Below are 18,285 nucleotides of genomic sequence, written 5' to 3'. Positions count from 1 at the left end.
AACTTATGTAAAAATATTTTTGTTGGTAAAATGTTACGAAACGAATAAAAGTGTACTGAATAATATTGATAAAAACATTACAAAATTGTAAGTAATCATCACATTTTCTTTTACAGCAGCACTCAATCCGGAACAAAAAAGTTAAAATGTATGAAACAAATATGTTATCAAATCATCTACAATACTTGACGTTTCTTCCCAAAGCCAGTTCGCCCTATTCGGTTCTTTTGACTTTTCCATAAAAGTTTCTCCCCCCACCCCCCAAAGAAAAAATGTCAGTTCCGTCTCACACAAGTAATACTAATAGGTCTGTGCGTAAAACCAAATTCAATGACTGAAACTAGAGCAATATCACCCCACCCCTCTACTCCATGACACAACACTGTCAACAGGGCTAGAAATAATAGAATTGAAGAATTTGTAATGGACTAAACTAAAGTTTGTTTTGTTTAACGACACCACTAGAGAACATTGGTTTATTAATAAGCTATTCAGCCTATTAAGGCTATTGTAAAAAAAACAAAAAAAAAAAAAAAAAAAAAACCCTTTCAGCTAACTGCAAAGATTTTTAACCAGTGACAAAAACTGCCATGGTAAATAGAGCTGGGTGGTATTGAAATTTGAGGTTCGATATTGATATTGTTATCCCCTGCGTGTGCTGTAACCTCACCGTGGTGCAGGGGTGTAACATTCTCTTTGAGAATGGCCAATACAGCACAAAATTGAAGTTTTGAGTAAAATTCAGTATCCGTAAAATTCTGTGATATTTGTGTTTTTGCACAGTTCTTTACACTGTTTTTGTTTTAGTCTTGAATTTTTATATTGATGTTGATCATCACTTTATTTATTTGCATTACCATAGTTTGACACCCAATAGCCGATGTATTTTTCGTGCTGGGGTGTCGTTAAACATTCATTCATTCATTCATTCATTCATTCATGATATTGTTATGTTTTGGGTGATTTAGGCCTACCTTGGTATCGGTACGGTATTCAATATTGACACAATACCAATGCCGATATCGAACAGTATTTTCAGTATACTCTGCTTTAAATGCATGCCTGAGTTGAGGCTCACTCGCTAATTTTATCAAAATAAAACTAAATTCCATACACAAGGCTCTCATCTGATTTATACCCAACCCATTTTGCATTCGTCAGATATATTGTTAGTGCTTTATTAAATAGTGGGAAACCTTTTTCAATACCAAAATTTCAGTATTTTGAAATTTGCTTGGTACAATAAATCTGTATTGACATGATACCAATACCGAACGGTATATACGGTATACCGCCCAGCTCTTAAATGGTTAATCCCATGACATATGGCAATTCATATTGCAACTGTAGAACTTTGGGCACTGCATAACATTCATTTTCTTGGCAGTTTTTGTTGAATGTTGCATTGTTGGTCAACTCTCCCCAAATCCAACTTGCCCCAGCAATGGGTCAACTTGCCCCCCCAAAAGTTACCAACTCACCTCAGGGTTTGGTCAGCTCTACCTAAAACCAACTCGCCTCCTACCGACTCGCCCCAGCAGTTTATTAACTCGCCCAAAACTGTTAAGTCAGTTAAGTCAGGTTACCCCCCACAAGTTACCAACTGTGTTTCTCAGTTTAAAGTTTTGTTTTGTTTAACAACATCACTAGAGCACATTGATTAATTAATCATTGGCTATTGTATGTCAAACATTTGGTAACTGACATATCGTCTCAGAGAGAAACCCGACACATTTTTCCATTACTAGCAAGGGATCTCATATGCACTTTCCCACAAACAGGAAAGAACATACCATGGCCTTTGACCAGTTCTGACACACTGGTTGGAATGAGAAAATCCCAGCAAGCACCCCAGGTGGCACTCAACTGACTGAGCTAAATCCTACCCCCAACTTGCCTCTGGGTTTGAACAGCTCGCCCCAGTCCCACTGTACTGTCTTTAATTGTGATAATTAAATAAAAATGGATGTCATTTTATTTATTAATATTACTGTGAAACTCCACTATTAAGCACCTTAGGAAATACAGATTTTGGAGGGGCATACGATCCTGTATGTCCTATCAAAACTGTGTAACTAATAGTATTGAGTGGTGCTAATCTTTTAATTATGATGATTGTCTGGTATAATTAGATCGTGCGTGACCTATTTCATTCTCCCAGTTTATCTTAACTCATAAATATAATTGGTTAAATGATGGTATATTGGCATTTACAAACTTAAGGTATTACAATGAAATATATTGGTTAAATGATGGTATATTGGCATTTACAAACTTAAGGTATTACAATGAAATGTCAAGTCTACTTTAAAGTTGTTTGTGAGTCTGTACCCATCATTATTTACTTCATTAGTACATACAATTAAGACTGACGACAGTCTCCTTTTAAAATATGAAGTACATAATATGAAGTATATAGAAAATCTTATTCACATATCTGTCTGATAAAAGATGAAATTATACTAAAAGGCAAAAGTTATTGTGACATGGATTGTTCGGAGTAATAAATGTGAATGGTTTATGGATGTAACCAGAGAAAATGTGCATGAAACAGCTCGAATAAATGCAACCAAGCAGTTGTTGCAGCGATTGCATGCTTTGTGCAAGAAACATGGAATATTCAGGAGAAATCCTGTCCCGTGTTCACCATAAAAGGTCAGACATTCAGTCACAAATCATTGCCACTCTGTGCAGCCTTCAGGAGTCCAGAAGTCAGAAAAACACCATTAGGGAACTGATGCAATTTCGTCATGCCACGCCTTGTGAAAATGACAGATGTCGAGTCATAGGGATGTTTGAATCTTGGACCTCGCAGCGTGACGTCACACGTCAATTCAGCGTCCACAGAAACACCATATGGCACTTATGGCAACGATATCAACAAAACAACCAGGTCAGGAACCATCCCTGTAGTGGCTGACCACCTGTAACAACCCCTCACCAAGACACATGGATCCGAACCACGCAGCTGTGAAACTGGTTCCAGCCAGCATTCCAAGGAACTTTCTCCAGCATTGATACAGGCCTGGCACTAAATGGCCTCAATGAAACGACGGTGCCAGGCCTGTATCAATGCTGAAGGTGGACACACTCGCTACTGACTGTGTGAACTTTGCTCTGGACCCATCTCGATATGTGGCTCATTTGCATATGGCAGGTGCGCCCGTTTCATGGACTATTGCTTGTTTTCATACCTTCGGACATTTCTCTTTCCATGTTATAACATTTCTTACACAACAGTAAAAACATATTATATCAATTATCTTTGTCTTTTGTGTGTCACAATAACTTTTGCCTTTTAGTATATTTTGATGTAAGTTTTTGTGGGAATGTAATTCAAGATATAATCTTTACATTTTACAAGTAAAATGAAGAAATATTCAGACCTTGATAGGAAAAATATTGAGGGGTGTGATTAACTTGGATTATGTGGAGCCATTTAAAAAATATTACCATATATAAATTTGTATGATAAGGTGAGCGAAAAATTACTAGTTTCATGGGAGTTATGGGGAGCGAGAGTGATAGCTCCTCTTAAATAACACGGTCTGAATATTTTTGGTCATATATACCCCAGTAATGCAAATTTGACTCTCCTCCTTTACTTTGTAATGAAATTTTTAACAGATAATTAATTTCTTTTAAAATTCATTTAGGTTAAGACAGCCGACATGGAGTACATTGGAAGAAGTACTGACGAATCCTGCCATTCAGAGATGACTTGTTCTACACATATCATTTTGTGAATATGTTGCCTTAATTCTCAAGTAACTGAGAGAAACGATGACACTAGATGAATGTACATGCAGATAGGGACCTGTTATTGAAGAAATATGCATAGCATGGCAAAGGTTGTGCATGATAAGGGTATGTATTCAGTTAGAATGGAAATCCTCAGAATGACTTGTACTTTTGAATTTGTATTTGAACTTTTTAGCTTTTTCACTGATATTGATATTGTTCCTTGTGAAAAATCCCTAGATGGAGGTTTGTTAATGCAGGGGACATTTTGTTTTCAAAAGTTTGATTAATGGCAGTTTCCAATCAGTTGAATTTAATGTTTTAGAATCGTTTAACTAATGATTTGTTAAGTCTGCAGAGTGAATTGCAATACAATACTGAAGAAAACATTCCGTTATGCATATATGGTATACAATCAGGTGTTAATTAGTGTTTTTTTGCTATCATATATTATTTTATTTACAGTTTTCACCGTCCTTCCCTCCTATCATTCTTTCCTTCCCTCCTTTCATCCACTCATCCTTTCATTATTCTTTTCTTCAGTCATGTTCTTTCTTCATTCCTTCCACCACTTTGTCTATCTTTTATCTGGCACTGTAGCATCCTTAATTAAATTTTTCCGTTACAGACATTAATTATAAAACTGTTATTTTCTTAATATGCTATAATTAAATGAAAATGGCCAACAAAGAGCTAGTTATTGTAAATTTTTGCTAATAGTGAGTGATTGTTTATCTGTTTAGTGTTGAAGGGTGGTGTTGGATGGGATAAAGCCCTGTGGTAAAGTGCCAACTTGATACGTGGTTAGTCTATATTTGATTCCCGTCGGTCGGCCCACTGAGCCTGTTTTTCATTCCAGCCAGTGCTCCACAACTGATATAACAAAGGTCATGGTATGTACTATCATTTGTGTGAGATTGTGCAAATATAAGATCCCTTGCTGCTAATTAAAAAGGATATCCCATTGGAGAGTCAGCTGCAGGCTTTCTCTCTATCTTTGGGGTCTTTAACGATATGTGTTGTTAAATATAACTTTACTTTCCTTTTTTTTTTTCTGTTTAGTGTCCCCAGTGACTGGCCAGGGAATGAAGTTCAACTGCGAGGGATCGGTCAATGCAATAGCCGTCAACAAGGACTGTTCGTTCGTAGTGGCAGTGGGCCGAGCAGGTGAACTTTCTTTATTCAGTACAATAACTTTATTCACTTGCAAATATCCATGCCCGAAACCTTAGTGGTATAGGGGCGGGACGTAACTCAGTGGTAAAGCGTTTGCTTGATGCGCGGTCGGTCTAGGATCGATCCCCATTGGTGGACCCATTGGGCTATTTCTCGTTCCAGCTAATGCTCCACAACTGGTGTAACAAAGTCCGTGGTATGTATTATCCTTTTTGTGGGATGGTGCATATAAAAGATCCCTTGCTGCTAATCGAAAAGAGTAGCCCATGAAGTGGCAACAGCGGGTTTCCTCTCAATATCTGTGTGGTCCTTAACCATATGTCTGACGCCATATAACATTAAATAAAATGTGTTGAGTGCATCGTTAAATAAACCATTTCATTCATTCCTTAGTGGTATAGGGGCATGTAAAAATACTCTCAGTGCAAATATCCATTTACCATCTCTGTTCCACGTTGCAGGTAAAACTTAATTTGCGACTGTATAACCAGCATGAACATGCGCAAATGGTCAAATACAACATAGTTATCCCCTAATTAACCTAACAGTGCATTATGAGACTACATTCCCCCCTCCCCACCCAAATAACTGGAGCCTTCCATGCAAAATGTGGTTTTGTTTAAAAAAACAAACAATCTAGTGGTATGATACTACTATGAATATCAGCTGCATAACCACAACATTTTACTTCATTGCTACTATATTTCAGTGTTTGTGTTGAAAACTGTAGATGTTAAATAACTGATATTTTGTGTTTTGTTTCTTCAGTGTTTCGGATAATATCCATTGAAGATGACATGTTTAAGGAGAGAGCCAATCTGAGTGTAGGCCGCGTGAACCATAATTACGCCGCAGCAGACGTGTCATGGAATCACAACGATGGTAAATATATAAAGTTTGTTTTTTGTTTAATGACACTACTAGAGCACATTGATTTATTAATCATTGCCTATTGGATGCCAAACATTTGGTTAATCTGACATATAGTCTTAGAGAGGAAATGCTCTACATTTTCCCATTAGTAGCAAGTGATCTTTTGTATGCACCATCCCACAGACAGAATATCACATACCACAACCTTTGATATACAGATTATCAAACTGTTTACTCTCCACACTGGGTCTCAATTCATAAAAAAGGTGGTTTTCTGGATTTTTAATTGTCTTTACAATGTTTCCATGTTTTTTGCTGTTTGTCCTAAATGTTCGATGTTCTCCACCAAAATGTACAATAGGTTTGGCTTATTTTTTGCATACATTCTGGGGGCCACCATTTTAGACCCTGTGCAAGTTCCGAAAACCATAGGGTCATTCTCAGTACTTGGCCGCCAGTGTTAAACTGTCCAGATTTATTTTCGTAACCCACTTTCATCTCTAAAAGTTCAAGTTTGTTTTGTTTATCTAAACACATCACTGGAGCATAATTATTTATTATTGTTATTTATTTTAATAATATGTAATTTTTGTCATTTAAAACTTTCTATTAGACAGAAACGTTTTACAATAGCAAAATCAGGATAACCGCTTGAAGCTAAAAATAAAGAAAAAAGGCTAGTTAGTGTTTCTTAATACTACAGAGTGTTCACGACAGTTGACAGGAGGACTGATGTGAGCTATATTGTTATTACTTCAACAAACAACTGAACATGTGTTCTTGTATTGCCTGGAGGATCAAAACCAATATTTATGAAACAAACATTACAAATGGATGTCATATGACAACAGTGTTGTTTTTCCACACACTCATATATGTTTAACATAAATGCTATCTGTTTTTTCTACTGTCCAGCTCATGATACTATGGGTTTTTTTGTGTTGAAATTGTTGACTTGTTTTGTTTTTTTTCTTCAGAAAGTATGCTGGCCTCTGCTGCAACAAATGGCCATGTTGTGATTTGGGATCTCAACAAAAATTCACGATCCAAGCAAGGTACATTTCATTTAATTAATTTCAACTTATTTCCGTGCTTATATCCAATTAAGGTTGAAGCACGCTGTCCTGGTCACACACTTCGGCTATCTGGGGTGTCTGTCCAGGACAGTGGGTTAGTCGTTAGTTGTTAGTGGTTAGTAAGAGAGAAGAGGGTGTAGTGGTTTTACACCTACCCAATGAGTCATTAAAACTCACTCTGGGAGGGAGCTGGTACCGGGCTGCAAACCCAGTACCTACCAGCTTTATGACTTGTGGCTTGACCATGACAGCACCGAGGCCGGTAGCAAGGTACAAGTAATACCGCAATCACAGTAAACACTGTGGTGTTGTTGCTAACAGCAGATATGATGCACTATTTGTACGAGATTGGGTTAAACATTTACAACATTAAAAACAGCAGTCACACTAAATAATGTGTTTCTGTTGGTAAATTTAAGTATGTTGAAAGTTAAAACTTTCAGTTAAAAAAGAATTCTTTGCTTCCTTAGATTTAAGCAAGGTGTATGTCTGGCAACCTACCTGTTACCATCTTCCATTAAAAGTAACTAGTTAATAAAACTTCAGATAATGATAACAACCATTATCTGTTAGGAATGCTTACTTGTTCTCAGTTATTGTATTCGACAATCTGTGTACAAGATGGTGTTAAATCTACATGTATGCAGGAAGTTCGTAAATGCATGAAATAAATGCAACATGGTCTTTATCACGGCACACAGTGAGTGTGTCTATGACGATTTGTTTACCTTTGTTTCAGAGCATGTCTTCAGCGATCACAAGCGGTCCGTACACCGCGTGAACTTCCACTCGTTTGAGAGCAACCTCTTACTGAGTGGGTCACAAGACGGGACAATGATGCTCTTCGTAAGTTCGCTTCTTTTTCTTTGTCAAAGACTGACACGTAGTAGCCGATGTGTACTGTTGTGCTGGGGTGTCGTTAAACATTCATTCATTCATTTTATATGAGAGAAACTGGGTTGAATTTACAAAGCCTGTTTAAGTCTTACAAGCGTGTAACTATATACATTTACAATGCTTAAACACCCGTGTTTAAGAAAAAACAGGCCTCGTAAATTCGGCCCACTATGTTTAGTTTTGGTTAGGCACCTCTCTACAAATAGTTTATCCCAGCTCCTGCATCTATGACACTGAACCATGTTAGTCCAGCCTCTACCTTCAACTGATTCAGCTAAGGAGACCCTACCAAGAGCCAAAGTTTACATTGATACAGCTCTCACTACATCTGATTCAGTAAATGGACCTTGAGATGGAGTTCTCTGTCTAATGTTATAGTTAACTGTGGACATCAATGCATCAATGAGTCAGTAGAAAGCAAGGGCAGGCAATAATGTTTATGGCTGAAGAGTTATCATAGCTGGGGAAATTAACCAGAGAAAAATAGAAAATTATATTTAAGTTTAATGACACTGTAACATATGTTGACTGTTGGTTATGCAACGTGGTCTATAAAATGAGAGAAAACCCCCCCACTGCCACCACAGGCTACTCTTACTAATTAACAGCAATAGAATCTTTGAATCAGGGTCAGTGTTTTTAATCAAAGTCTTTTCTTCATTAAAGATCTCAGATAATGCTTATCATAACATCTTACACAATATATCTCGGCTGATGTTTTCGAATTTATGTCTCATAAACGTAAGTGTGATATTGTAATATGCAGGTTGTGTGGTTTGTTTGGTTTTTGATATTGTACTAAAGGTATATAAATGATTAAATGATAACGTGTTACAGGATGTCCGGAAACGGTCGGTCAGCTTGGTGTTTGCTGGGAAGAGTTTGGAAAGTGTTCGAGATGTCCAGTGGTGTCCTTCAAGTCACTTTAACTTTGGCGCAGCTTATGAAAACGGAAATGTTCAGGTGATCTTATTATTATTTAAAAATAATGTTATGATTATTATTATTATTTATCCTGCAAAAACTGTTTTTATTGACAGATTATGATGACTGATTAAAGCAAAGTCATAAACGTATACTAGCAGATTATGACTTTTGACATCACTCATATGACGTCACACGCATAGCTACATTACAAAATTGATCATTTGGCCTCTAGGTCATCGTACAATGTGGCTGAAATAACAGAAATAATAGCTTTTCCCCTTAATTTTTATGGTCTGCAGGATAAAGATAACAACTAGTTTATGACGTCGGATATCTGCTTTATCCTGTTCAGGCCGAATGAGAGCCTCGCTGAATTTTCCATTCTTACCATCACAGGATAAAGCAGATATCCGACGTCATTAACTAGTTATTTTCTATTTAAAAAATGTTTTTATTATAGTTATAATTAACATTTACCATGATGGCATTATTACATTGTGAGCATAATTAATGCAATTTCGTTCAGGTTTTTTAATTAGTGGCAATATTCAATAAATACAAAAATAAATCTGGTAAACAACAATTAAACTACTGTAGTTAAAACAAAAAATAGTATTGTTTAAAGTTATTGTCCATCAATCTGAATTGTACTGTAAAAGGTAATAAATATTTTAAAAAAATGAACGTTGATGTGATTAGTTTGTTTTGACTGGTGACTATTAAATATATGCAACATGTATTAAACATATGGTATTAAAGTTATTGTCCATCAATCTGAATTGTACTGTAAAAGGCTAATAAATATTTGAAAAAAAGAACGTTGATGTGATTAGTTTGTTTTGACTGGCGACTATTAAATATAAAACATCTATTAACTTATGGTTGATTTGATTACTATTTGTATTCACTAGCAACTATTAAATATGAAACGTATTAACATACATTTGTATGGTTGATTTGATTCTGGCTGACTATTAAATATGAAGCTTGGTTGTTATTATTACTGTTTATTTCAGATCTGGGACATGCGCCGCCCAGAACGCTGTGAGAAACAATTCACTGCTCACAGTGGGCCCGTGTTTTCACTTGACTGGCACCCTGATGAAAAGTTCACTGTGGCCACGGCTGGCAGAGATAAGATGATAAAGGTATAAATACAATACATTCATGAGAAAATTATCTTCTGTATATGGGGAAATATACTCATTGCTGAGAGAAGTGACATTTAAACCTTTTGATTAATGAATATGTAACACTTAATTTCCAATTTATATTGAAGAAATTTTAAACAAAATTAGCTTAAATGGGTATTTCAGTTGTTTGTTTTACTATTAATTTCCACATAACCCAATAACACCCAAAAAAACCCAACAAAAAAAAAGAAAAAAAAGAAAAAGAAACCCAAACAAAAAAACATCAACAAAAACGGTCCCAACAAATTAAAAAAACACAAAATTCTATAACATTTTATTGTATCTGTGTTTGTGGCATGTTTCAACTTCCTGAATTTCTCATAAATACAAAAGTTAGCTGTAATTGTACACATTTTACCACTGTGACCTTTATGTTCAGTTCAGCACTCTACATTGTGACCAATTTTGGTCGCTTATGAACCATTTTTTTCATTTGGTGACTAAAACATTTCATACTATCTATATAAAAATACAAGTAGGCTCCATCTGGATCCTAGATGGAAAAGTTAACGTAGAAGACTGGTTCACTTGTTGATTGTCGCTCTCTATTACAGGTTTGGGATGTGCAGAAAATGCACACGAAACTTCAGTACTCGGTTCAAACGATCGCCTCAGTGGGCCGCATCAAGTGGCGTCCTCAGCGTAAGAACCAGATCGCCAGCGCTGCCCTTATTCTCGACCACACGGTTAATGTGTGGGATCTCAAACGACCCTACATCCCTTTTGCAACGTTTGACGAACACACGGACCTCACCACGTGTAAGTCTTGTAGGATGTTAAACAAGCTTCCATTTCGTATCATGTTTATGTCCCGAGTGAAATAATCCGTATTAAACAAGCTTCCATTTCGTATCATGTTTATGTCCCGAGTGAAATAATCCGTATTAAACAAACTTCCATTTCGTATCATGTTTATGTCCCGAGTGAAATAATCCGTATTAAACAAGCTTCCATTTCGTATCATGTTTATGTCCCGAGTGAAATAATTTTCAGTTATCACAAGCTTTAGCGAGTGACAATTAAATATATTTCTTGAGGGACATAAATATGATATGAAATGGTAGCGAGTTCAGTATCCTATTTATTACACATAATCAATCTTAATTTATATTTAATTTATATGAGGATAGTGCATAACACAGCCTTTGATACATCAGTTGTGGTGCACTGGCTGGAACGAGAAATAGTCCAAAGTGCATAAATGAAATAAAGTTAGTAACAGCCGGTTTTGTTTTATTACTGATAATATTTCATCAAGTATTTATTAATGTCCCAAAACAAATAAGTACAAGTGGTAACCCCTATAAGATTTGTCTAATTATGCCACAGGAACACTGAAACAAGGTTGTGTTACATAATGTTAGAAGGATATGGTGTTCGGGTTACAAAATGTTATATAGGAGGGAGGAGGGGGAGGGGGGAGGGGGAAAAAAATGGCCAGATGTAATGTTACATAATTGTCAAACTCCCCCATAATAGCTGGGGTGCTAAAATGTTTTCATTCTATAATTCGTTAGAATTTTTGTAATACATAGTGGTTATCTTGAATGGTGCTGATTTACTCTGTGCAATTTTATTTTTAAAAGGAAAAGTTTATGTAACGTACATTAGAGTTGATAAATGTCTGTTTTCAGGTATTGTCTGGAAGAACGACCCTCACATCTTCTTGACGTCGGGCAAGGATGACTTGATAATTCAGCACGTGTTCAAGGATGCGAAGCGCCCGGCCGACCTCGTGGTGCCTGCTGGGATTGACATGAGTATAGACGGACACATCTCGCATGCGTATGCTGAGAAACAGGGCTCCAACAGTAAGGCTGCGCGATTTGATACTAAACTTGTAAATATTATGTACCGGGGTGGAATGTAGCCCGGCCGACCTCGTGGTGCCTGTTGGGATTGACATGAGTATAGACGGACACGTCTCGCATGCGTATGCCGAGAAACAGGGCTCCAACAGTAAGGCTGTGCGATTTTATACTAAAGTTGTAAATGTTATGTACCGGGGTGGAATGTAGCCCGGCCGACCTCGTGGTGCCTGCTGGGATTGACATGAGTATAGACGGACACATCTCGCATGCGTACGCCGAGAAACAGGGCTCCAACAGTAAGGCTGTGCAATTTTATACTAAAGTTGTAAATGTTATGTACCGGGGTGGAATGTAGCCCGGCCGACCTCGTGGTGCCTGCTGGGATTGACATGAGTATAGACGGACACATCTCGCATGCGTACGCTGAGAAACAGGGCTCCAACAGTAAGGCTGCGCGATTTTATACTAAAGTTGTAAATGTTATGTACCGGGGTAGAATGTAGCCCGGCCGACCTCGTGGTGCCTGCTGGGATTGACATGAGTATAGACGGACACATCTCGCACGCGTACGCCGAGAAACAGGGCTCCAACAGTAAGGCTGTGCGATTTTATACTAAAGTTGTAAATGTTATGTACCGGGGTGGAATGTAGCCCGGCCGACCTCGTGGTGCCTGCTGGGATTGACATGAGTATAGACGGACACATCTCGCACGCGTACGCCGAGAAACAGGGCTCCAACAGTAAGGCTGCGCGATTTTATACTAAAGTTGTAAATGTTATGTACCGGGGTGGAATGTAGCCCGGCCGACCTCGTGGTGCCTGCTGGGATTGACATGAGTATAGACGGACACATCTCGCACGCGTACGCCGAGAAACAGGGCTCCAACAGTAAGGCTGCGCGATTTGATACTAAACTTGTAAATGTTATGTACCGGGGTGGAATGTAGCCCAGTGATAAAATGTTTGCTTGATGCACAGTCGGTTTGGGATCGATCCCTGTCGGTGGGCCCATTGGGCTATTTCTTGTTCCAGCCATTGCAAGGTGATTGATATATCAAAGGCTGTGGTATGTACTACCCTGTCTGTGGGTACGCCGAGAAACGGCTCCAACAGTGAGGCTATGTGGCTAGGATCAATCCCTGTCGGTGGGCCCATTGGGCTATTTCTCATTCCAGCCAGTGCACTGCAATTGGTATATCAAAGGCCGTGGTATGTGCTATACTGCCTGTGGGATGGTGGATATAAAAGATCCCTTGCTATTAATGGAAAAATATAGCGGGTTTCCTCTCTAAGACTATATGTCAAAATTACCAAATGTTTGACATCCAATAGCCTATGATTAATAAATCAATGTGCTCTAGTGGTGTCGTTAAACAAAGCAATAGTTTTTTCGTTCATTTCAAGGAGCGGGATTTAGCTCAGTCGGTTGAATGCTTACTTGATGTGCTTGCATCACAGGATCGAACTACCTCGGTGGATCCATTCAACTGATAGGTTTTTTCTTGTTTCAACCAGTGCACCACAACTAGACAAAGGCCGTGGAATGTGCTTTCCTGTCTATGAGAAAATGTATATAAATGATGCCTTGCTAGTAATGGAAAAATGTAGCGAGTTTCCTTTAAGACTATATGTTAAAATTACCAAATGTTTGACATCCAATAGCCGATGATTAATAAATCAATGTGCTCTAGTGGTGTCGTTAAACAAAGCAATCGTTTTTTCATTCATTTCATGGGGCGGGATTTAGCTCAATCGGTTGAGTGCTCACTTGAGGTGCTTGCCTTGCAGGATCGAACCACCTCAGTGGATCCATTGAACTGATAGGTTTTTTTCTCGTTCCAACGAGTGCACCACAACTGGACAAAGGCCGTGGAATGTGCTTTCCTGTCTGTGGGAAAATGCATATAAAAGATCCTTTGCTGCATTATGAAAAATGTAGCAGGTTTCTTTTGACGACAATGTGTCAGAATTACCAAATGTTTGACATCCAATAGCTGGTGATTAATTAATCAATGTGCTCCAGTGATGTCATTAAACAAAACAAATTTCTTCCTCATTCATTTCAACTCATTTCCATGCTTATATCCAATTAAGGTTCAAGCACGCTGTCTTGGGCACACACCGCAGCTATTTGGGCTGTCTGTCCTTGACTTTGGTTAGTGAAAGAGAAGTTGGTGTAGTAAGTCATTAAAACTCACTCTGGGTGGGAGCCTGGCTACAAAACATTACCTAGCAGCCTTATGTCGATAGCTTTACCAGGATATCACTGAGGCCGGTTAAGCGATTTTATATTTATATACCTATAAATTCACAAACAATTACAAATAATTCTTAACTAGAATGAACATATGAAATATGTTTTCTTCTTTACAATATTAGAGGTCAAACTATAATTTTGGGGTACACGGCAAGTATTGCGTTCGGTTTAATAACAGAAATTAGGGCACCAAGACATGTTGGAAGGGTCCCAAGACAATTTGTTGATGCCTTTTAGCATATTACCATTGATAATTATATAATTTTACTCTCTTACACATACAACATGGAATGTGTGGGAAGGGCAATATCAGTATTCAATCTATTTCTGATTTCCCTAATGTTTGTAGTAGTTAAAAAACTTCATGTTATACTAGTATATATTATATATTTGTTTCTTAATATGTAGAAAACAAAATTACTACAAGCATTAGAACAACCAGAAAGACATTGTGTATACAGATTCTGACATTGTAAACAAGAAAATGTATTTATTATGTAAATTTATTCATTAAAAATACTCTACTGGCTCTATTAGTTGGAAATATTATTATTATATTACACAAGCAGTAAACTGAGGATAGACGTATTATGGTGAACAGAGGAGTGAATATTTCTTCTCGTGTTTTTTCAGATGTTAAGGCGAGTAGTTCGAGTCGTCTTTCCCTGTTTAAGAAAGTGCCTGACCGCAGTGTACAGTTTGCCTTTGCCAACAGCAGTCTGAGCGTGTTTGAAACACAGACACTAGATGAGGTAGGCAAGATGGTAGACAAGTAGTAATAGCAACAGAATTAGTGAGTGAACGAATGGATGGATTTATAACTCCATAGTCGTCCTCCTTACATCATATTGACCACGTTTACTTCCCAGTTCTTTGTGTTAGTCCTTGTTCCATTGCAGAATGTATGTTTGTTTTGAAAGAAAATGTGTCAAATTGTTCCACTTGAACCCCTTCCTGTTTTAATGTGGGTTGGTTTGCAGGTTGTGTTTTATAGTCACTGTGTTGAAGGTTGTGTATCTTGTCCATTACTTTGTGATTGGGTGGGTTTGCAGGTTGTGTTTTATAGTGTATCCTATCTATTTGTGACTGTGTTGCAGGATGTGTCTTATTGTGTATTCTTTCTATTTGTGACTGTTGCAGGTTGTGTTTTATAGTGTATCCTGTCTATTACTTTGTGACTGTGTTGCAGGTTGTGTATTATTGTGTATCCTGTCTATTTGTGACTGTGTTGCAGGTTGTGTATTAGTGTGTATCCTGTCTATTTGTGACTGTTGCAGGTTGTGTATTAATGTGTATCCTGTCTATTTGTGACTGTTGCAGGTTGTGTATTATTGTGTATCCTGTCTATTACTTTGTAACTGTTGCAGGTTGTGTATTATTGTGTATCCTGTCTATTTGTGACTGTGTTGCAGGTTGTGTATTATTGTGTATCCTGTCTATTTGTGACTGTTGCAGGTTGTGTATTATTGTGTATCCTGTCTATTTGTGACTGTGTTGCAGGTTGTGTATTATTGTGTATCCTGTCTATTTGTGACTGTGTTGAAGGTTGTGTATTAGTGTGTATCATGTCTATTTGTGACTTGCAGGTTGTGTATTAGTGTGTATCCTGTCTATTTGTGACTGTGTTGCAGGTTGTGTATTATTGTGTATCCTGTCTATTTGTGACTGTGTTGCAGGTTGTGTATTATTGTGTATCTTGTCTATTTGTGACTGTGTTGCAGGTTGTGTATTAGTGTGTATCCTGTCTATTTGTGACTGTTGCAGGTTGTGTATTAGTGTGTATCCTGTCTATTTGTGACTGTGTTGCAGGTTGTGTATTAGTGTGTATCCTGTCTATTTGTGACTGTGTTGCAGGTTGTGTATTAGTGTGTATCCTGTCTATTTGTGACTTGCAGGTTGTGTATTAGTGTGTATCCTGTCTATTTGTGACTGTGTTGCAGGTTGTGTATTATTGTGTATCCTGTCTATTTGTGACTGTGTTGCAGGTTGTGTATTAGTGTGTATCCTGTCTATTTGTGACTTGCAGGTTGTGTATTAGTGTGTATCCTGTCTATTTGTGACTGTGTTGCAGGTTGTGTATTATTGTGTATCCTGTCTATTTGTGACTGTTGCAGGTTGTGTATTATTATGTATCCTGTCTATTTGTGACTGTGTTGAGGTTTTGTATTAGTGTGTATTCTGTCTATTTGTAACTGTTGCAGGTTGTGTATTATTGTGTATCCTGTCTATTTGTGACTGTGTTGCAGGTTGAGTATTAGTGTGTATCCTGTCTATTTGTGACTTGCAGGTTGTGTATTAGTGTGTATCCTGTCTATTTGTGACTGTGTTGCAGGTTGTGTATTATTGTGTATCCTGTCTATTTGTGACTGTGTTGCAGGTTGTGTATTAGTGTGTATCCTGTCTATTTGTGTCTGTGTTGCAGGTTGTGTATTATTATGTATCCTGTCTATTTGTGACTGTTGCAGGTTGTGTCTATGCGCTGGTTTGTCGAGGCTGCTCTCCGATACCGACTGAAAGGCTCGTCGCTGGAAGACTTGTGTAACCATAACGCCAATGTGGCGCAGAGTCTTAACTTAACTCGGGTAAGGATAATCATAACTCTAGTATATATTCCATCCCATCATTCTATAAAAACAATTTGTGTAAATAATTTTAATTTGATTTGACATAAGACGAAAAGTAAAAGTGTTTTGGAAATAACAAAAAAATACTATTTTTGTGTGCAATTTACAAATCAATTGGCTCAGAAGTAAATAATTTGTAGTAAATTCCATAGCATGAAAAAAGGTGTTCTATGTGGGACGGACTATAGCTATATATACCCATATTGTACATATTTAATACCGTCTAAAAAGAAATAATGATGTTTAGGGATTGGTCAATAGGATAAAATCTTTATTAAAGTCTCGTACAGCATTCATTTTCTTTCTCTCATTTCATGCTATTTTTGTGCTTATATCCAATTAAGGTTCATGCATGCTGTTCTGGACACACACCTCAGCTATCGGGGCTGTCTATCCTGGGTCCCGTCCCATGAATCGATCTTAGCGCCAAGTTCATCTCAAATATATAAAGTAGTTATACACTTGACCTTTTCAGACTCGTGTCCCAGGAATTGATATATTTGACAGTTAAACAAAGGATAAAGTTACAGATGGTTATTTGATGATAACTTATTTATTATTCATAGTAGAAGACTGGTTCAAACATATTTGTAAACATAAATCAATTTTCTATGAGAAGTAGCTCATTATTATACATATATACATGTATATTAAAAGAATCACTGGTTATAAAAACATATCAGATTTCTATAAAAATGTGTAAATGAATAAACTGCTATATCGTCGTCAATCTCGTCATCCCTCGCTCTCCAACCACGTGCAAATCTCGACAGTGGTATGTCATCTTGAATTCGTGATAGTATATCAGCTAGTGGAATTCCATTGGAATTATCACTCACATTCTGATAAAACATCACTATTGCAGTAATTTTTTTGTGAAGGCCGTATTATCGAAAATGGATGTCACCATTGCAGTTAACAGCTATACCAAATAGGCTGAAAAGTTCCGAATAAATGAGCACGTTCTCACAGCAAACCATGTAAAACTTCTACAGTCTACAGGATGTTAGTGTTAACACTGCCTCTATTGCGCATGTCAACCTGTGATAAATTTGGCAGTAAATACAAACTGAAAACACACACCAGGATTTCCCGTTCTGTAGTCTGAACGGTGATTTGTTTTGTTAATGGGATTTCCCGTTCCATAGTTGGAAAGGGTTAAGGTGATCTTAGCGCTAAGATCGATTCATTGAACGGGGCCCAGGACAGTGTGTTTAATGGTTAGTGGTTAGTGATAGTGGTGTAGTGGTCTTACATCTACCCATTGAGTTGTTAAACTCAATCTGGATGGCAGCTGGTACCGGTATGTGAACCCAGAACCTACCAGCCGTATGTCTGAGAAGTCAACCAATACATGACGGAGGCTGGTCCCAGCATTTTATAACGGGACACTTATATAGTAGTGTTGTGAATCAGTTGGAATTTCATCATCGATCATTGGTTATAATTGGTTAGCACCAGCTGATCGTCTTTCGATAATTTAATTGGTTAGAGTAATATGAACATAAGTTCTAGGATTTGGATTATAAGGACCATGCACAGGCGTGGATGCAGGATTTTTAAAGGGAGGGGGGGGGGTCCAAATGTGATGACTGATCTATCCTTTTACACAGAATAGTTAATATAATCACGTTTCCCTTTCAAGGTTATGGTCGGTTTTCCAAAACACTTTTACTTTTCTTTTTATGTCAAATCAAACTGAAATCATTT

At 37.5% G+C, this 18,285-nt stretch overlaps 1 protein-coding gene across 1 annotated transcript in view; it reads left to right on the top strand.

Annotated features, from left to right (window-relative positions):
• Positions 1 to 248: 248 nt before the first annotated feature.
• Positions 249 to 18,285, top strand: part of LOC121382018 (GATOR complex protein WDR24-like) — a 43,524-nt gene continuing 25,487 nt past the window's right edge. The window contains exons 1-12 of the mRNA XM_041511483.1: positions 249 to 307; positions 3,657 to 3,867; positions 4,804 to 4,908; positions 5,686 to 5,799; positions 6,768 to 6,845; positions 7,606 to 7,712; positions 8,601 to 8,726; positions 9,707 to 9,838; positions 10,438 to 10,642; positions 11,518 to 11,694; positions 14,585 to 14,703; positions 16,417 to 16,533. Coding sequence (XP_041367417.1) covers positions 3,834 to 3,867; positions 4,804 to 4,908; positions 5,686 to 5,799; positions 6,768 to 6,845; positions 7,606 to 7,712; positions 8,601 to 8,726; positions 9,707 to 9,838; positions 10,438 to 10,642; positions 11,518 to 11,694; positions 14,585 to 14,703; positions 16,417 to 16,533 — 1,314 coding nt within the window. The 5' untranslated portion in view covers positions 249 to 307; positions 3,657 to 3,833. The remainder of the gene's footprint in view (positions 308 to 3,656; positions 3,868 to 4,803; positions 4,909 to 5,685; positions 5,800 to 6,767; positions 6,846 to 7,605; positions 7,713 to 8,600; positions 8,727 to 9,706; positions 9,839 to 10,437; positions 10,643 to 11,517; positions 11,695 to 14,584; positions 14,704 to 16,416; positions 16,534 to 18,285) is intronic.

Source organism: Gigantopelta aegis, chromosome 9 (genome assembly GCF_016097555.1).
Source record: "Gigantopelta aegis isolate Gae_Host chromosome 9, Gae_host_genome, whole genome shotgun sequence".
NCBI classification, from domain to species: Eukaryota; Metazoa; Mollusca; class Gastropoda; order Neomphalida; family Peltospiridae; genus Gigantopelta; species Gigantopelta aegis.
This window is presented reverse-complemented; position numbering and strand designations above follow the sequence as displayed.